Here is a 16733-nt window from a genome sequence, read left to right as displayed (position 1 = left end):
GTGGTGGGGAAGCTTCCAGAGCCCATCCATACCTGCCTTCACTGCCTCTGGTCCCAGTTTGTTGTGTTGAAATCACATAGTTTCTCTTTGAGGCATTTCCTACTCTGTATGTTGCTACCCTGAACTCTTGAGCTTTTAAATGAAAGTGTTACACTTCTAAAAACCACAGCTTTGATAGTTTCTCATGATTAGATCAGAATTCAAATTACAAAACACTGAAAATGTGCAATTCTTCAGCTAGTGAGCTAATGTGAGGGGCTGTTCTGTCATAGCTCCCCATTCCCCACCCGTCAGAAAAGTACACATGAGATGTTGTGTGTGTATATATGTGTGTGTACAAGTATGCCGCTTGGGACAGAATATTCTCAGTCTTAGTTCCCAGAATAGCAGTTTGAAGTCATTGGCTATGGTTTTACTGGTTTTTGAGAGAGGGACTCATGTAGCCGAGGCTGGCCCAGGCTTTTTTTATTGTAGCTGAGCATGGCATTGAACTTGATTTGAGTGCTACATTATGGGTGAATGCCACCACACCTGACTTAGGTGAATGCCACCACACCTGACTTAGGTGGAGCAGGGGTTCTACCTCAGCTTTCACTTGCCAACCAAGCACTGTGCCAACTGAGCTCCTTCCCAAGGTCACTTGCAGTACATTAGTTCTAAACAAAATTTTGCAAGGGAGTGAGGAGAAGATGCATGTTGGAGTCTTCATTTGCTGCACCTGAGGCATTAACAGTTCTGTTGGAGTCTTCTCGGTGTACATTAAGTATTTTTAAACATTTTTGATCATCTTGTGAGGGTTGGATGATGTAGTGTAGGAGTTGATTTATTTGTTTGTTTGTTTTTTGGTTTTTCGAGACAGGGTTTCTCTGTGTATCTCTGGCTGTCCTAGCACTCACTCTGTAGACCAGACTGGCCTCGAACTGACAGAAATCCGCCTGGATCTGCCTCCTGAGTGCTGGGACTAAAGGCGTGCTCCACCACTGCCCAGCTAGGAGTTGATTTTTGTATACTGCCTAAGATTCACTGATTTTAGTGATGACCTTGTTCTTAGTTCATTTCCATGGTTATTTGTCTCTGTCCAATGGCATTTATATCGTCATGCAGGCGGCAGGGGTGAGGGGTCTCAGATGTTACTCAATGTATTGCATACCTCAACATCAAGTTCAAGTAACACGAAGGGAAGCAATCCTTCTGATTAGGTGATGTCTGGTGGAAAAGGCATTTGACTGCAGTGCCTCATCTCCGGGTTAGAAACACCTTGCTTTCTCTAGAAAGTCCTCCACTGTGGGCTGTCTTCTCATGGCTGAAGGTTGGGCAGCTTCTGGTGACTTGTTTCCCTGCTGGGCACTGAACTCAAGATAAATCTCCAACCCTCTGTGATGTAATTTATGTTAATGCATTGCTTATGCTGGGGGAAAACCCAGGGTTCCTACCTGTCAGTAAAGGATGATTTACATGGTCAAATCGTTTTCCTGTCTATGTTGGGTAGCTTGAACAGAATTTTCTCCAAACCTGACGCTGGTTTAACAGTTCTTGTTTGACCACCTTTTCAGTGGGATGACTTCCTCCACTCCATGGACAAGTCAAACAGCCCTGATTCATCCATAAGGGATGAAATCACGCTGCTGACTGTGTCCCAGTGCTCTATTGTTCTGTTCTCTGCTGAAATTAGTGAGCTTCATAGATCCAGCAAAGTAAGCTGTTGAGATGGGTGTGTGCGTGCATGTGCGTGTACCCGCTTGCGAGAGAGCCAGAGGTTAACTACAGGTGTCATTCCTTAAGAGCTGTCCATCTTGCTTTTTCTGAAACAAGACTCACTGTTGTCTGGGGCTTCACACCTGCTCCTCCTGTCTCCATATTCCCAGTGCTGGGATTCTAAGCATGCTATCGGCAGCTTTTTAGATGGGTGCTGGGAATTGAACTGAGGTCCTTGGGCTTGCAGACATTTGGCAAAGCACTTCACCATCTGTATTTTCAGATATAATTTTAATTTTATGTTCTGTTGTGTTAGGCAATGAATTAAACAGAGCATTGTACATGGACATTTTACTACTACGTTCTACCCTAGCCCCCGTTTGCTTAAAACATTTCTTGATACTGTGGAGTTTTTTGTTGTTATGTTGTTTTTGATAGTGGCATTTGGGGAGAGGGGATTGTTTTTTGAGACTCTGTCTCGCCAATCTTGACTGGCATGGAGCTCTCTGTGTAGGCCAGGCTGGCCTTGAACTCTTATGGACCCATCTACCTTAGCCTCTTAAGTGCTTTGATAAGCAAAAAGCATGTGCTGCTACAGCCAGCATGATAATAGGTTTTTAAAGTAAGGTTTATCTGTCATGCTTGATTTGGTGGCTTGAGGAGCCAGAGGATTCTGTGTTCAAAACCAGTGTGAGGTACAGAGCACCTAGACCCTGCTCAAGAACAGATACACAAATCATGGCATGAGACACAGCACTAGAATGCATGTGTTTGTGTTTAGAGACATAGTTTCTCTGTATAACAGTCTTGGCTGTCTTGGAACTCTCTCTGTATACCAAGCTGTTCTCAAACTCACAGAGATCTGCTTGCTCTTGCCTCCCCAGTGCTGGGATTAAAGATATTTGCCACCACTGCTCAGCAGAGTTCTATGTGGAACTGTGAAAAGCATGAACTAAAAACAAGCCTACTGTTGAGCAAAGTAGTAAGCATTCTAGGTAGTCGTCTATTTTCTTTGTATTGGAGAGTATATAGTGTCTTCACCTTCACGGAGGGAAATACTTCTTGCCTTGTGTATTAAAATTGCTCTAGTAAAACAAAAAACAAAAAACTATGGGTTTTTGTTTGTTTGTTTGTTTGTTTTGTTTTTCCCTCAAGCATTTACTTTGTAATCCTCACTAGTCAGGAACTTCCTGTGTAGACAAGGCTGGCTTCAGATTCAGGGACCTGCCTTCCTCTGCCTCTTGAGTGCTGGGGTCAGGGTTATGCACTACCACATCTGGCTAATGATGGTTGTTTTAACAACTGTTTCTGTGTTCCAGTGAGCCACAAAGTGATGTAATTGCTACGGAGGCCAGGGCTCAGAACCAGGCTGTGCTCTTGCTGATGACACTTGAATGGCTTTTTATCAGAGCAGGATTGATTGGTTGGTTGATTGATGATTGGTTGTGGGTAAGCTGACAGTTGAATGAAGCTTATGGTAGACAGTGTCTGCCTCTGAGTGCATCCCCAGTTGCATTCGTGAGAGAGGGGTCACTGAGTATCCAGGCTGGCTTTGAGCTCACTCTGTAGCCCAAGTTGGCCTTGAACCGGTGGTTCTCCTGCCTCAGTCTCCAAGTAGCTGGGATCACAGGCCTGTGTCATCACATCCACCAGGGCTATTGATTCTTAACTTATGTGTTTGTGTTCTAATGGAAAATGGGAACCGTTTATTTTTATTTTCACTTCTGCCGTCACTACTATACCGTAGACAACTGGAATGCACTGTGTGGCTGATAAGACTGGCCTTGAACTTGTGATCTTCCTGCCTCTGCCTGAGCTTCCAGGCACATGCCACTATGCTTTGCTCTCAGATCTTAGGTGTTGACACTTTCAGGAATTTGGCAGTTGGACACATGTCACTTAAATTTTTCTAGGTGGGTCATTGAGATGGCTCAGCGGGTACAACACTTGCCATAAAAGCCTGCACTTAGTTAGATCCCTGAAACTCAGGTGGAGGGAAAACCAAGACTGCAGGGCTGTCCTCAGAAGTCTCACATGTGCTGTGATGTGTACACACCCACACACGATGCTCGCAATAAAATAAGGGTTTTCCGGAAGGAATGGGAAGGAACCAGCATCCCTCTTGTAGGAAGGCGCTCAGTTTTATTTTTCCATGCAAGCTGACTCTTGTTCTGAGTGCACTGAGTAGGTTACTGTAGCGAACATTTTATAGTTCTTAAAGCCAGTCTTGATTTGTTAGCTGGCAGTTTGAAGAAAAGCGAAAAAAAAAAAAGGTAAATGGAAAAGTTGGAGCTAATTTTGTTTTTAATTTTTTTTCAGGGAGGGGTTTTAAGAAACAAACCATGACTGTTGATACTTAAACACCACAGGGTTTCTCTGTGTAGCCCTGGCTGTCGTAGAACTCACTCTATACATCAGACTGGCCTCAAACTCAGAGATCTGCCTGCCTCTGCCTCCCAAGTGCTGGGATTAAAGGTGTGCACCACTGTGCCCAGATCAACACTTTTTAAAAGACTTACTTATTTTTATTTTATCTGTGAGTGTTTTGCCTGCATGTGTGTATGAAGGCGAAGTTGTATCTGGTGCCCAAGGAGGTCAGACGAGGGCGTCAGTTCCCTTGGAACTGGAGTTGTGGAAGGCTGCGAGCCACCATGTGGGTTTTGGGAGCTAAACATGGGTCCTTTGCGAGAATAGTAGTGAGCTTAACTTCTAAGCCATCTTTCTAGCCCTGAGATTTAAACTTTTGAAAAATTCTTTTTTTAAAAATTGATATAATTACATATGTTTACTAGGTACAATGTGATAATCTAATATAGTACATGCATAGGGTACAGCTCAGTGGAATTGGGCTGAGTGGTAGTGGGTCTCCTTAAATATTTGTCTTTTAGGTAAGATTATTGAGTTTCTTTTATAACTGTAAGTACTGGGTATGCATGGTTGTTCTTGCCTTTAATTCCCACACTCCAGAGGCAGAAGCAGGAGATCCCTGTGAGTTGGAAGACAGCCTGGTCTACAGAGTGAGTTATTTAGGCCTCCAGCTTATAATTCTCAGAGCAGCATTTGCTGCTGCTAAACACCTGCAGGTGAACAAGTGTAAAGCAATGCTAAAGGATTCCAGATATCCTGTGTAAGGTTTTCACCGTGTGCCCCAGGCTGGCCTTGAACTTGTGCAGTTGAGGTCATGAGCTGTCCTCCTGCCTCTGCCCTTTGAGTGCTGGGATTGTGGAGGTGGGACTGCAAATGTTGAGAAGACAGAAGTGGTAACACAATCTTTCTGATGTTTGGCAGAGAGGAACGAAGAGGATCCTATGACTACAGCCAGGATCGGACATACTATGAAAGTGTCCGGACTCCGGGCACCTACCCTGAGGACTCCAGGAGGGAGTATCCAGCTCGAGGGAGAGACTTTTACTCTGAATGGGAAACGTACCAAGGGGAGTATTATGAGTCCCGATACTATGATGATCCACGTGAATACAGAGAATATAGGAGTGATCCTTATGAACAAGATATTCGCGAATACAGCTATAGGCAGAGAGAACGGGATCGAGAACGGGAAAGATTTGAGTCCGACAGGGACCGGGACCATGAGAGGAGGCCCATTGAGCGAAGTCAGAGTCCCGTGCACTTGCGTCGTCCGCAGAGTCCCTGTGTGTCTCCTGCACACTCGGAGAGGTTGCCGAGTGACTCTGAGAGGAGGCTGTACCGCCGGTCATCAGAGAGAAGTGGCAGCTGCAGCTCAGTGTCCCCGCCACGGTACGATAAACTGGAGAAGCCTCGGTTGGAGCGCTATACAAAAAATGAAAAGACAGAGAAAGATCGGATTTTTGATCCTGAGAGAATAGAGAGGGAGAGACGAATAATTCGTAAGGAAAAAGTAGAAAAGGACAAACCTGACAGACAGAGACGGAAAGGAAAAGGCCATTCCCCCAGCTCTCAGTCTTCCGAAACAGAGCAAGAAAATGATGGCGAGCAGAGCCCCGAGAAAGCCCGGAGTGCTACTAAACTGAGCAGAGAGAAAGGTGACAAGGAAGGGCCAGCCAAGAACCGCCTGGAGCTCATGCCTTGTGTGGTTTTGACTCGAGTGAAAGAAAAGGAGGGGAAAGTCATTGACCACCCTCCGCCAGAAAAGACCAAAGCCAGGTTTGACCACGACAGTGTTAAGCCTTCAGCCCTGGGTCAGAAGTCCCAGGCTTCTCAGATGGAGCCCGCCAAGTCAGACTCGTCTGCAGTGGAGTCCGCTAGAGGAAAAGCACCAAGGGAAAAGGCCCTTTCAAGCCATGCCGAGGTGGTGGATAAGGAGGGCAGGCCTAAACTCAGGAAGCACCTCAAGCCAGAGCAGCCGCCTGAGGGCCTCAGTGCTCTGGACCTGGAGAAGCTAGAAGCCAGGAAAAGGCGCTTTGCAGAATCCAACTTGAAAGCAGAAAAGCAAAAACCAGAAGTCAAGAAAAGCAACCCTGAGACAGAGGACACACGAGTGCTTCTAAAGAAGCAGCCTGATGTGTCGAGAGACAGCGTTCCGCTGAGGGGAGGGGAGTCTGAAAGAAAGCCTGTGAGAAAAGAGATCCTTAAAAGGGAATCAAAAAAAACTAAGCTGGACAGACTTAATTCGGCTCCCAGCCCCAAAGACTGCCAGGAGCCTGCTGGTGTCTCCTCAGGGTCTGGCTCACGGCCCAGCTCAGATGTACACACAGGCCTGGGAGATCCAACACACGGGTCTGTGGAAAGTCAAGAAGCCCAGCCCAAGAAAGCCACCCCCTCCAAACCTCAGCTCAAACAGCTGCCACTCCTAGACAGTCAAGGGCCCGAGAAAGAGGAAGTCAGGAAAAACTACTGCCGTCTTCGTGATGAGCCTTCAGAGCATAAAGCAGGCCAGGAGAAGCCACACGCAGTAAATGCTGAAGAAAAACTTGGCATTGACATTGATCACACACAGAGTTACCGAAAACAGATGGAACAGAGTCGCAGGAAACAGCAGATGGAAATGGAAATAGCCAAGTCTGAGAAGTTCGGCAGTCCTAAAAAAGACATAGATGAATATGAGAGACGCAGCCTCGTCCATGAGGTGGGCAAGCCCCCTCAGGATGTCACCGATGACTCGCCCCCCAGCAAAAAGAAAAGGATGGATCATGTTGACTTTGATATTTGTACCAAAAGAGAGAGAAATTACAGAAGCTCACGCCAGATCAGCGAGGACTCTGAAAGGACCAGTTCTCCCAGTGTCCGCCATGGCTCCTTCCACGAAGATGAGGACACCCTGAGTTCCCCTAGACTGGTGTCACTTAAAGGGTCTCCTAAAGGGGATGTAGCAGTGAGAGAAGACCCTTTAAAATTTAACCCTTATGATTCTAGCAAGAGAGAGCAGGCGGCAGACATGGCCAAGATAAAACTGTCTGTCTTAAATTCTGAAGATGAACCAAATCGCTGGGACCCTCAGATGAAACAGGACCCCAGCAGGTTTGATGTGAGTTTTCCTAATAGTGTCATCAAGAGAGACAGTTTACGGAAGAGGTCTATACGTGATCTGGAGCCTGGTGAGGTGCCCTCCGACTCTGATGAGGACGCTGAGCACAAATCCCAGTCACCCAGGGCCCCTACCGTCTATGACAGTCCTCGGCTGTCTTTTTTATTAAGGGACAGAGACGATAGACTTCGTGAGCGAGATGAAAGACTGTCTAGTTCTTTAGAAAGAAATAAATTTTATTCTTTTGCTCTGGATAAGACAATCACACCAGACACTAAAGCTTTGCTCGAGAGAGCTAAGTCTCTGTCTTCGTCCCGGGAAGAAAACTGGTCTTTTCTTGACTGGGACTCCCGGTTTGCCAATTTTCGAAACAACAAAGATAAAGAAAAGGTTGACTCTGCCCCAAGACCAATTCCATCCTGGTACATGAAAAAGAAGAAAATCAGGACTGACTCTGAGGGGAAAATGGATGCTAAGAAGGATGACCACCGGGAGGAGGAGCAGGAGCGGCAGGAGCTGTTCGCCTCTCGGTTTTTGCATAGCTCCATCTTTGAGCAGGACTCCAAGCGGCTGCAGCATCTTGAAAGGAAGGGGGAGGAGTCTGACTTCCCTCCCGGAAGGCTGTACAGCAGACAAGCATCTGATGGGGCCAGCAGCACAAGTGACCCGATCCAGGAGCCAGTGGTCCTGTTCCACAGCAGATTCATGGAGCTCACACGGATGCAACAGAAGGAGAAGGAGAAGGACCAGAAGCCCAAAGAGGCCGAGAAACAGGAGGACGCAGAGACCGTTGCCAAGACCCCAGAAGCTGCCACAGAGACTAAAGAGCCAGAGCCGAAAGTTCCCGTTCCAGTTGGGCTTCCTGCGGTCACCCCTGTGACGCCAGAACCAGCACCATCAGTACCAGAGAAGGCTGGGAAAACATCAGAGGCTCCTTCACTGACAGGAGAGAAGCCTGTGGAGCCAGCCCCTGTACTGGAAGAGGCGAAGTCCGCACCTGAGCCCGTTCCTGCCCCTGTGGAGCAGCCTAAGCAGGTAGACTTGCCCCCAGGAGAGGGCGCCAGTGGAAGTACTGCTGTGGTACCTTTGGCTACTCAAGAAAGCTCCAGTACTGACCCCATCCCTTGTGCGGATGCCGAGCCTCTGGCTCCTGGGACCGCAATGTCCAAGGTAGAGAGCAATGTAGATCCAAAACCCAGCAGTCCCCAGCCGCTTTCCAAGCTGACTCAGAAGTCTGAGGAAGCTGAAGAGCCGAAAGTGGAGAAGCCAGATGCAGCTCCAGTCATTGAGCCCAACGCCACTCAGAAAGCTGAAGTCGTGCCTGAAGTTCAGCCCCCAGCCTCTGAAGACGTAGAGGCCAATCCTCCAGTCTCTGCGAGAGACAAGAAGACAAACAAAAACAAGCGTTCCAAGACACCGGTCCAGGCAGCAGCTGCAAGCATCGTAGAGAAGCCTGTCACCAGAAAGAGCGAGAGGATAGACCGGGAAAAGCTGAAGCGGTCCAGCTCCCCTCGAGGAGAAGCACAGAAGCTGTTAGAACTGAAGTTGGAGGCTGAGAAGATCACAAGGACTGCGTCTAAAAGCTCTGGGGGGGACCCCGTGCTCCCTGAGCCCAGCCTACCTCTCAGTCGAACCAGGCGGCGGAATGTCAGGAGTGTTTATGCCACCATGGCTGACCACGAAAGCCGCTCTCCAGCTAAAGAGCCTGCTGAGCAGCCGAGAGTGACCAGGAAGAGACTAGAGCGGGAGCTGCAGGAGGCTGCGGTAGTTCCCACCACCCCTCGGCGGGGAAGGCCTCCTAAAACACGCCGGCGTGTTGATGAGGATGAAGAGCATGAGACAAAAGAGCCAGCAGAAACACCCAAGCCAGCTGAGGGCTGGAGGTCTCCCAGGTCGCAGAAGTCAGCAGCCGCTGGTGGGCCCCACGGGAAAAGGGGGAGGAACGAGCAAAAAGCCGAGGCTGCTGCTGAGGGCGGTACCCAGGTGAACACGAGGGAAAGTAACGCTAAGTCCAGGGGTGATAGAGAAGCAGCCGGTGATCCAAAACGCGACAGGAGAGACGCCAACACAGACAGAAATGGGCCCGACCCCTTCCCAGCTGAGGCGGTGGAGAACAAGCCCCCTCCTGAGAAAATCACCAAATCAAAGAGAGGGCGTGCCCGCAGCACCAGGTCAGCAATGGACAGAGCTGCACATCTGAAAAGCCTGGACATGGCCACCAGGGCTGCAGGGCAGGCTGTGGACAAGGAAGCTGGTCTCGTGGAAGTCTCTCCTGAGAAAAATGAGGGTCCCCCAAAGGAAAGTGTGTCCTCATCTCAGCTGAAAAATGACCCAGTTGACCCTAAGAAGGCTGCAGAGAAGGAAGACGTGTCTACCTCCACGGTGACCCCAGAAGCCACACGGCTAGCCAAGCAGAAGGAGCTGGAACAGGCTGTGGAGAACATTGCAAAGCTCACTGAGCCCTCCACCGGTGCGGCTGGCAAGGGAGCGGCCACGGGGACTTCTGAAGGCCCTGCCACGGAGGATGGCCACAAGCCTGCACATCAGGCAAGCGAAACTGAACTGGCTGCAGCCATTGGCTCCATCATCAGCGACAATTCTGGAGAGCCTGAAAATGTCTCTGCGTCTCCCTCCTTCCCCACAGGATCTCAGACAAATGTTCAGGAAGGGATGGAGCCTCGGCCCGCTGAGGCCGCACCTGGGGCCTCAAGATCAGATGTTGTTTCCCAGTCTTCTGGCTCGCAGCCCAGTGCCTCGGACCCTGCAGCAGGTTCTGCAGACACCACCAAGGAAACCAGAGGGAACAGCAGTGACTCTGTACAGGAAGCCAGGGGGTCTAAAGTGGAAGCCACTCCTCCCCGAAGAGACAAAGGGCGTCAAAAGACGACACGATCACGCCGGAAAAGGAATACCTACAAGAAAGTGGCCACTGCCATAGAGCCTCGTGCCACTGAGGCTGAGCAGGCTCAAAGTGAGAGCCCAGCTGCTAACGAGGCAATGGCGGCACCCCCAGAAGCTCCTCAGGAAGAAAAGCAGACTGAACAGCCCCAACCCACTCCTCCTAGGGAATGCACTTCTGACCCAAGCAAGACCCCACCCTCTGAGAGTCTGTGTCAGGAAAGCAGCGTTGAAGAAAAGACTCCGTGCAAAGCACCCACACCCCCTGACCTTCCGCCTCTTTCCCAGCCATCGCTAGTGGACGATGAGCCCCAGGCCAGGTTCAAGGTGCATTCAATCATCGAAAGTGATCCAGTGACCCCACCCAGTGACTCAAGTATACCTCCACCCACAATCCCTTTAGTGACAATAGCAAAGCTGCCACCCCCTGTCATTCCTGGGGGAGTCCCACATCAGAGTCCCCCTACTAAGGTGACAGAGTGGATCACAAGACAGGAGGAGCCTCAGACTCAGTCCACCCCATCTCCAGCTCTTCCCCCAGACACAAAGGCCTCTGATGTGGACACCAGCTCCAGTACACTGAGGAAGATCCTCATGGACCCCAAATACGTATCTGCAACAGGGGTTACTTCCACAAGTGTCACCACAGTCATCGCAGAGCCGGTGAGTGCTGCTCCTTGTCTGCATGAGGCACCGGCCCCTCCATGTGAACCCAGACAACTTCCCTTAGAAGAAAAGTCAGCAACTCCAGTGTCAAATGCTTCTGACACACAACCCTCAGAGGTCCCAGTGGCTGCTGACAAAGAGAAGGTGGCTCCTGTCATTGCCCCTAAAATCACGTCTGTTATTAGCCGGATGCCTGTCAGCATTGACCTGGAGAATTCACAGAAGATAACTTTGGCAAAACCAGCTCCTCAGACCCTGACTGGCCTGGTGAGTGCCCTGACTGGCCTGGTCAATGTCTCTCTGGTCCCAGTGAATGCCTTAAAGGGTCCTGTGAAGGGCTCAGTGACCACACTGAAAGGGTTAGTGAGCACCCCTGCTGGGCCTGTGAATCTCCTAAAGGGCCCCGTGAATGTCCTCACTGGGCCTGTCAATGTCCTGACCACTCCAGTGAGTGCCACCGTGGGCACAGTGAGCGCTGCCCCCGGCACCGTGAATGCTGCTGCAGGTGCAGTGACTGCTGCATGCGGTGTGACTACCACAGCAGGCACAGCACCTGTGACAGGCGCTGCAGTGACTGTGCCGGCAGCGAAGGGTAAACAGAGGTCAGGCAGCAATGAAAGCAGCCGCTTCCACCCTGGGTCTATGTCGGTGATTGATGAGCGGCCGGCAGACACAGGCTCTGGTGCAGGGCTGCGTGTGAATACTTCCGAAGGAGTCGTGCTTCTAAGCTACTCGGGACAGAAGACGGAAGGCCCACAGCGGATCAGTGCCAAGATCAGTCAGATCCCTCCAGCCAGTGCGATGGACATTGAGTTTCAGCAGTCAGTATCAAAGTCCCAGGTGAAGCCTGATTCAGTCACCCCATCTCAGTCTGCACCCAAAGGCCCTCAGACCCCTTCAGCTTTTGCAAATGTGGCCACCCATTCCACCCTGGTACTGACTGCCCAGACATACAATGCCTCTCCGGTGATCTCCTCTGTGAAGACGGACCGTCCATCCTTGGAAAAGCCTGAGCCCATCCACCTGTCAGTGTCCACGCCTGTCACCCAGGGTGGCACAGTGAAGGTTCTCACCCAAGGCATTAACACTCCCCCAGTGCTGGTTCACAACCAGCTTGTTCTCACCCCAAGCATAGTCACCACTAACAAGAAACTCGCTGACCCCGTCACTCTGAAAATAGAGACCAAGGTCCTTCAGCCAGCTAACCTGGGGCCCACCCTCACTCCCCACCACCCTCCTGCCCTGCCCAGCAAACTGCCTACAGAAGTGAACCATGTCCCTTCGGGACCCAGCACCCCAGTAGATCGAACCATTTCCCACTTGGCAGCCACGAAGCCAGATACACATACTCCTCGACCTAGTGGGCCTACGCCAGGTCCATTCCCAAGGGCGTGCCATCCCAGCAGTACCACATCCACAGCGCTGTCCACCAATGCCACCGTCATGCTGGCTGCAGGCATTCCCGTGCCCCAGTTCATCTCTAGTATACACCCGGAGCAGTCTGTCATCATGCCACCCCACAGCATCACGCAGACTGTGTCCCTTGGTCACCTTTCACAAGGTGAGGTGAGAATGAACACACCCACATTGCCCAGCATCACCTACAGCATCCGGCCAGAGACTCTGCAGTCTCCTCGGGCTCCTCTGCAGCCCCAGCAGATGGAGGCAAGGACCCCGCAGCGTGTGGGCACACCCCAGCCTGCCACAGCCGGTGTACCTGCTCTGGCCGCCCAGCACCCTCCCGAGGAAGAAGTGCACTATCACCTCCCTGTGGCTAGAGCTGCAGCCCCCGTACAGTCAGAAGTGCTGGTCATGCAGTCTGAGTACCGACTGCACCCATACACTGTGCCCCGCGACGTGAGGATCATGGTGCACCCACACGTGACTGCTGTCAGTGACCAGCCCAGGGCCGCTGAGGGGGCAGTGAAGGTGCCACCAGCCAACAAGGCCCCCCAGCAGCTGGTGAAAGAAACCGTTAAGACTTCAGATGCCAAAGCAGTCTCTGCCCCAGTCCCAGCCCCGGGCCCTGTGCCTACCCCCGCCCCTACCCCTCACGGTGAGGCTCGAATCCTCACAGTCACCCCCAGCAACCAACTTCAGGGGCTGCCTCTGACCCCACCTGTGGTTGTAACCCATGGGGTGCAGATTGTGCACTCCAGCGGTGAACTGTTCCAAGAATATAGGTATGGAGACATCCGTACCTACCATGCCCCAGCTCAGCTCACACACACTCAGTTTCCTGTTGCCTCCTCCATCAGCCTTCCCTCCAGGACCAAGACTTCTGCACAGGTGAGGAAGCCAGGTTTCCTCCCTACCATTTTGGGCATGCACTTGGGGAATTTGTTGTTTAGAAAGACAGGCAGGCCATCAAGATGGCTCAGTGGGTGAAGCTACTTGCTTAAGTGTGAACCTGGAAACCCAAGTTTGGTCTCCAGAACCCTCCTAAGAATAGAAGAACTAACTCCAGGGTTGTCCTCTAACCTCCACATGGACACACAGTAGCACACTTGTGTGTGTGTGCCAACATGCACTCACACATACAGTAATAAGAAATGTTAAAAAAAAAAAAAAAAAAAAGCAACTTTGAGCAAGGACTATAAGGTATGGATGAGCAGGTCATGACCACAGCTCTTGGGTGTGGGGAGACACTGTGTGAGGGCTTCTGCCTGCAGGACACGTGTTGTTATTATGACTTGCATTTCCTCTGTGGCCTGACTGTGAGACAAGGGTCCACTGAGTTCTTGTTTGGGAGCTGGGGCTGTACAGCCGATCCTGACTGTTCCTTTGTCTTCCTTCCCAACTCTAGGGCCCTCCTGAAGGTGAGCCCTTGCAGCCCGCACAGTCTGCCCCGTCTACGCAGTCTACGCAGTCTACGCAGCCTGCACCATCTACCCCACCCTGCCAGCCCTCCCAACTCAACCAGCCTTCCCAGCCACTGAGTAGCAAGATGCCCCAGGTCTCCCAGGAAGCAAAGGGGACTCAGACAGGAGGGGCTGAGCAGCCTCGCCTCTCAGCAGCTGTCCCTGCAAGCAGGCCACCTGAGCCCCATGTTCAGGTTCAGAAGGCGCCACTGGAAACAGGCCAGCCCACACACCCCTCCCCCGCGTCAGTCTCCGTGAAGCCGGACCTCCCGAACCCTCTTCCCTCTCAGGCTGCCCCAAAGCAGCCACTGTTTGTCCCTGTGGCCTCGGGCACAAGCACCCCACCTGGACTGACTCTTCTTCACGCTGAAGCCCAGTCAGCCCCCAAACAAGATTCTTCACACCTGACATCACAGAGGCCTGTGGATATGGTCCAGCTTCTGAAGGTAAGATGGACAGAGGCTGCTCTTGACACCCTGACTTTGTTGTGTCCTAAATGTGCCCCAATCTCCCAGCTGATAGGCTACTAAGCTGTCCCCGGGGTCACGTTGGGCATGTCATGACCTTATTTCTGATTTGTCGCCTGTAAGCAGAAGTACCCCATCGTGTGGCAGGGCCTGCTGGCCCTCAAGAACGACACAGCCGCTGTGCAGCTCCACTTTGTTTCTGGCAACAATGTCCTGGCCCATCGGTCCCTGCCTCTCTCTGAAGGTGGTCCCCCCCTGAGGATTGCCCAGAGGATGCGGCTGGAGGCCTCACAGCTGGAAGGAGTCGCCCGGAGGATGACAGTAAGACATAGGGCCCTGGTAAATGTCCATGAGATTCACAGGAGGTAAGAGCACATAGCCTCGGTGGCTTAACTCCAGGCTTTGATAGCTCTTTGACGTGGGCAGCGAAGGACAAGCTACTTGGGTAGAGAAATACCTCTAGTCTCAGAAGTGACCATGTTAGTGTGACACAGCCATCTTAGAGGCGCCCAGCCCCTTTGGTAGGACACATGCTGCTCAGTCGGGAGATCCTTAACCACTCGCCTCTGCTCCAGGTGGAAACAGATTACTGTCTGCTGCTGGCTCTGCCCTGTGGTCGTGACCAGGAGGATGTGGTGAGCCAGACAGAGTCCCTCAAGGCTGCCTTCATCACGTACCTGCAGGCCAAGCAGGCAGCAGGGATTATCAACGTCCCCAACCCTGGCTCCAATCAGGTTGGTCCACTGTGCCATCACTACCCCACATTTGTACACACAGCTAGCACCAGTTTAGGTCAGGGCAGGAGGGCTGGCCCCGGCCGGCTTTGTGGCGTGGGTATTTCTAATACCAACCAGAGTACCCCAGGAGCTCCCAGAGGAGGTGGAACCATAGCACCATGGGTAATGGCCACCAGTTGCCCATCCTGGAAAGAGATAGCTGAGTGGGGGAATGGTGACACCCTGCCCTGATAAGCAGTCTGACTGGGGGGTGGGGAGGGGCTGTCAAGGCCTCCTAGGCACAAGTATGGGGGGGCATGGAAGACAGTGGGTCCCACTTTCTTTCTCCCTCTTCCAGCCTGCCTATGTGCTGCAGATCTTCCCACCCTGTGAGTTCTCTGAGAGTCACCTCTCCCGCCTGGCCCCTGACCTCCTTGCCAGCATCTCCAACATCTCTCCCCACCTCATGATTGTCATTGCCTCTGTGTGAGGCTCTGCTGCAAGAAGATGAACACAGGACAGAACTGTGGACAACCCAGCCAGGCAGAGGGGAAGCTGCTGAGGGGCAGACTGCCAGGCGCCACCAGCTGCCCTCGCTCTTGCGCCCACCCCGCTCCGTGGATAGACCTCCTCTGGGGGTGGTGCTGCTTGTATGTTTACATGAAATTCTCGCCCAGGACAGACCACCAACCATGGCCTCACAGAAACCTTAGGGGCTGGCTTCCCACCTTTGGAGAAAAGGGACAGGGCAGTGGGAGGAGTCGTTTGTGTTGGACAGAACCGGCCTTTGCACTAAATTAGTGACCTGCATGGCGAACACAGGCTGTGACGCTCTGGACGTGTACGTGAGCACGCCTTGGACTCATGCAGGACTTGGGACTTGTGCTGAAGCCTTGGTGTCAAGGAACATTTCATTGGGTATTTTTGCCCCATCTCTTCCTCCTCTCTTCCCCGGCTCATCGGACATGTCATTTCTCTTCATTCTCCTGCTGCCGCCGCCACCTTCAACTCATCGGATGTACAGTTTACAGTTGAGTAAAAGCGAACAGAAGGATTCTTTCTTGGTCGGATGTGCAGAACTTGAGATGTGTATATATAAATATATAATATATATAAATATATATAATACTGACTTAAATCAAATTTCCCTGACATACATTTTTTTTAATCTGTGCCAAAAATGTGTTTTCAAAGAAAATCTTATTTTCATACTCAGACTTTGTACCGTCACTCATTTGTATAAGTGCGCTTCGTTACAGCACGGGTCCTGCTCCTGCAACATGGAAGTGTCACACAGCACCTGTACAGAAAGACCTGGCCAACTCCCTCTTCCTGTGACTCGGACCTCTCCCTGACTTCCTAACACTTATTAATTTATGAAACTGTTTTTCTCAGCGCAGTTTTGTTGTGTGTCCATTGGATTACAAACTTTATTAAAAAATACAAAACACTTCAAGTGTGGATGTGGTTGTCGCTCAAGTGGGAACCACGGGGTCCCTGGCTTGCTGGAACTGTAGTTCCCACCCGAGCCTGTGAACAAGGCCCTTTTCTGCTCCCTAACCCTCCTGGGACCTTTCTCTTTGTACCTGAGGGCTTGAATCACATACTGGCCTGCCCTCAGCCTGTCTCTTAGGCCAATGGGAGGGAAGGGACTTCAGATGTTGATAATGAAGTCTCTCCTTCCTTCCTTCCTTCCTTCCTTCCTTCCTTCCTTCCTTCCTTCCTCCCTCCCTCCCTCCCTCCCTCCCTTCCTTCCTTCCTTCCTTCCCCATTGCAAGCTCCTGCTCTGAGCCTCTTGCAGGATGCATTCCCTTCTCCCCTCCCTGAGGCATTGTTGTTCTTTGTAGTAGTAGCAAGGAGCCTAGTATTCCTGGGGCTGTTAATTTTATGCCTGCTTCAAGACAAGAAAAAGCAGGGACACCAGTTGCTGAGCTACAGATCAGGCCTGTCCAATTCCCTAGGGCTC

General features: G+C 51.4%; 1 protein-coding gene across 1 annotated transcript in view; it reads left to right on the top strand.

Moving 5' to 3' along the window:
* Window positions 1-16217, top strand: part of Spen (spen family transcriptional repressor) — a 68419-nt gene extending 52202 nt beyond the window's left edge. Inside the window, exons 11-15 of the mRNA XM_051173559.1 lie at window positions 4984-13012; window positions 13530-14030; window positions 14178-14372; window positions 14627-14785; window positions 15126-16217. Coding sequence (XP_051029516.1) covers window positions 4984-13012; window positions 13530-14030; window positions 14178-14372; window positions 14627-14785; window positions 15126-15257 — 9016 coding nt within the window. The 3' untranslated portion in view covers window positions 15258-16217. The remainder of the gene's footprint in view (window positions 1-4983; window positions 13013-13529; window positions 14031-14177; window positions 14373-14626; window positions 14786-15125) is intronic.
* The last annotated feature ends 516 nt before the right edge of the window (window positions 16218-16733 follow it).

Source organism: Phodopus roborovskii, unplaced genomic scaffold (assembly GCF_943737965.1).
Source record: "Phodopus roborovskii unplaced genomic scaffold, PHOROB, whole genome shotgun sequence".
NCBI lineage: Eukaryota > Metazoa > Chordata > Mammalia > Rodentia > Cricetidae > Phodopus > Phodopus roborovskii.
The sequence above is the reverse complement of the archived record's forward strand: the minus strand, read 5'-3'. Positions and strand labels throughout refer to the sequence as shown.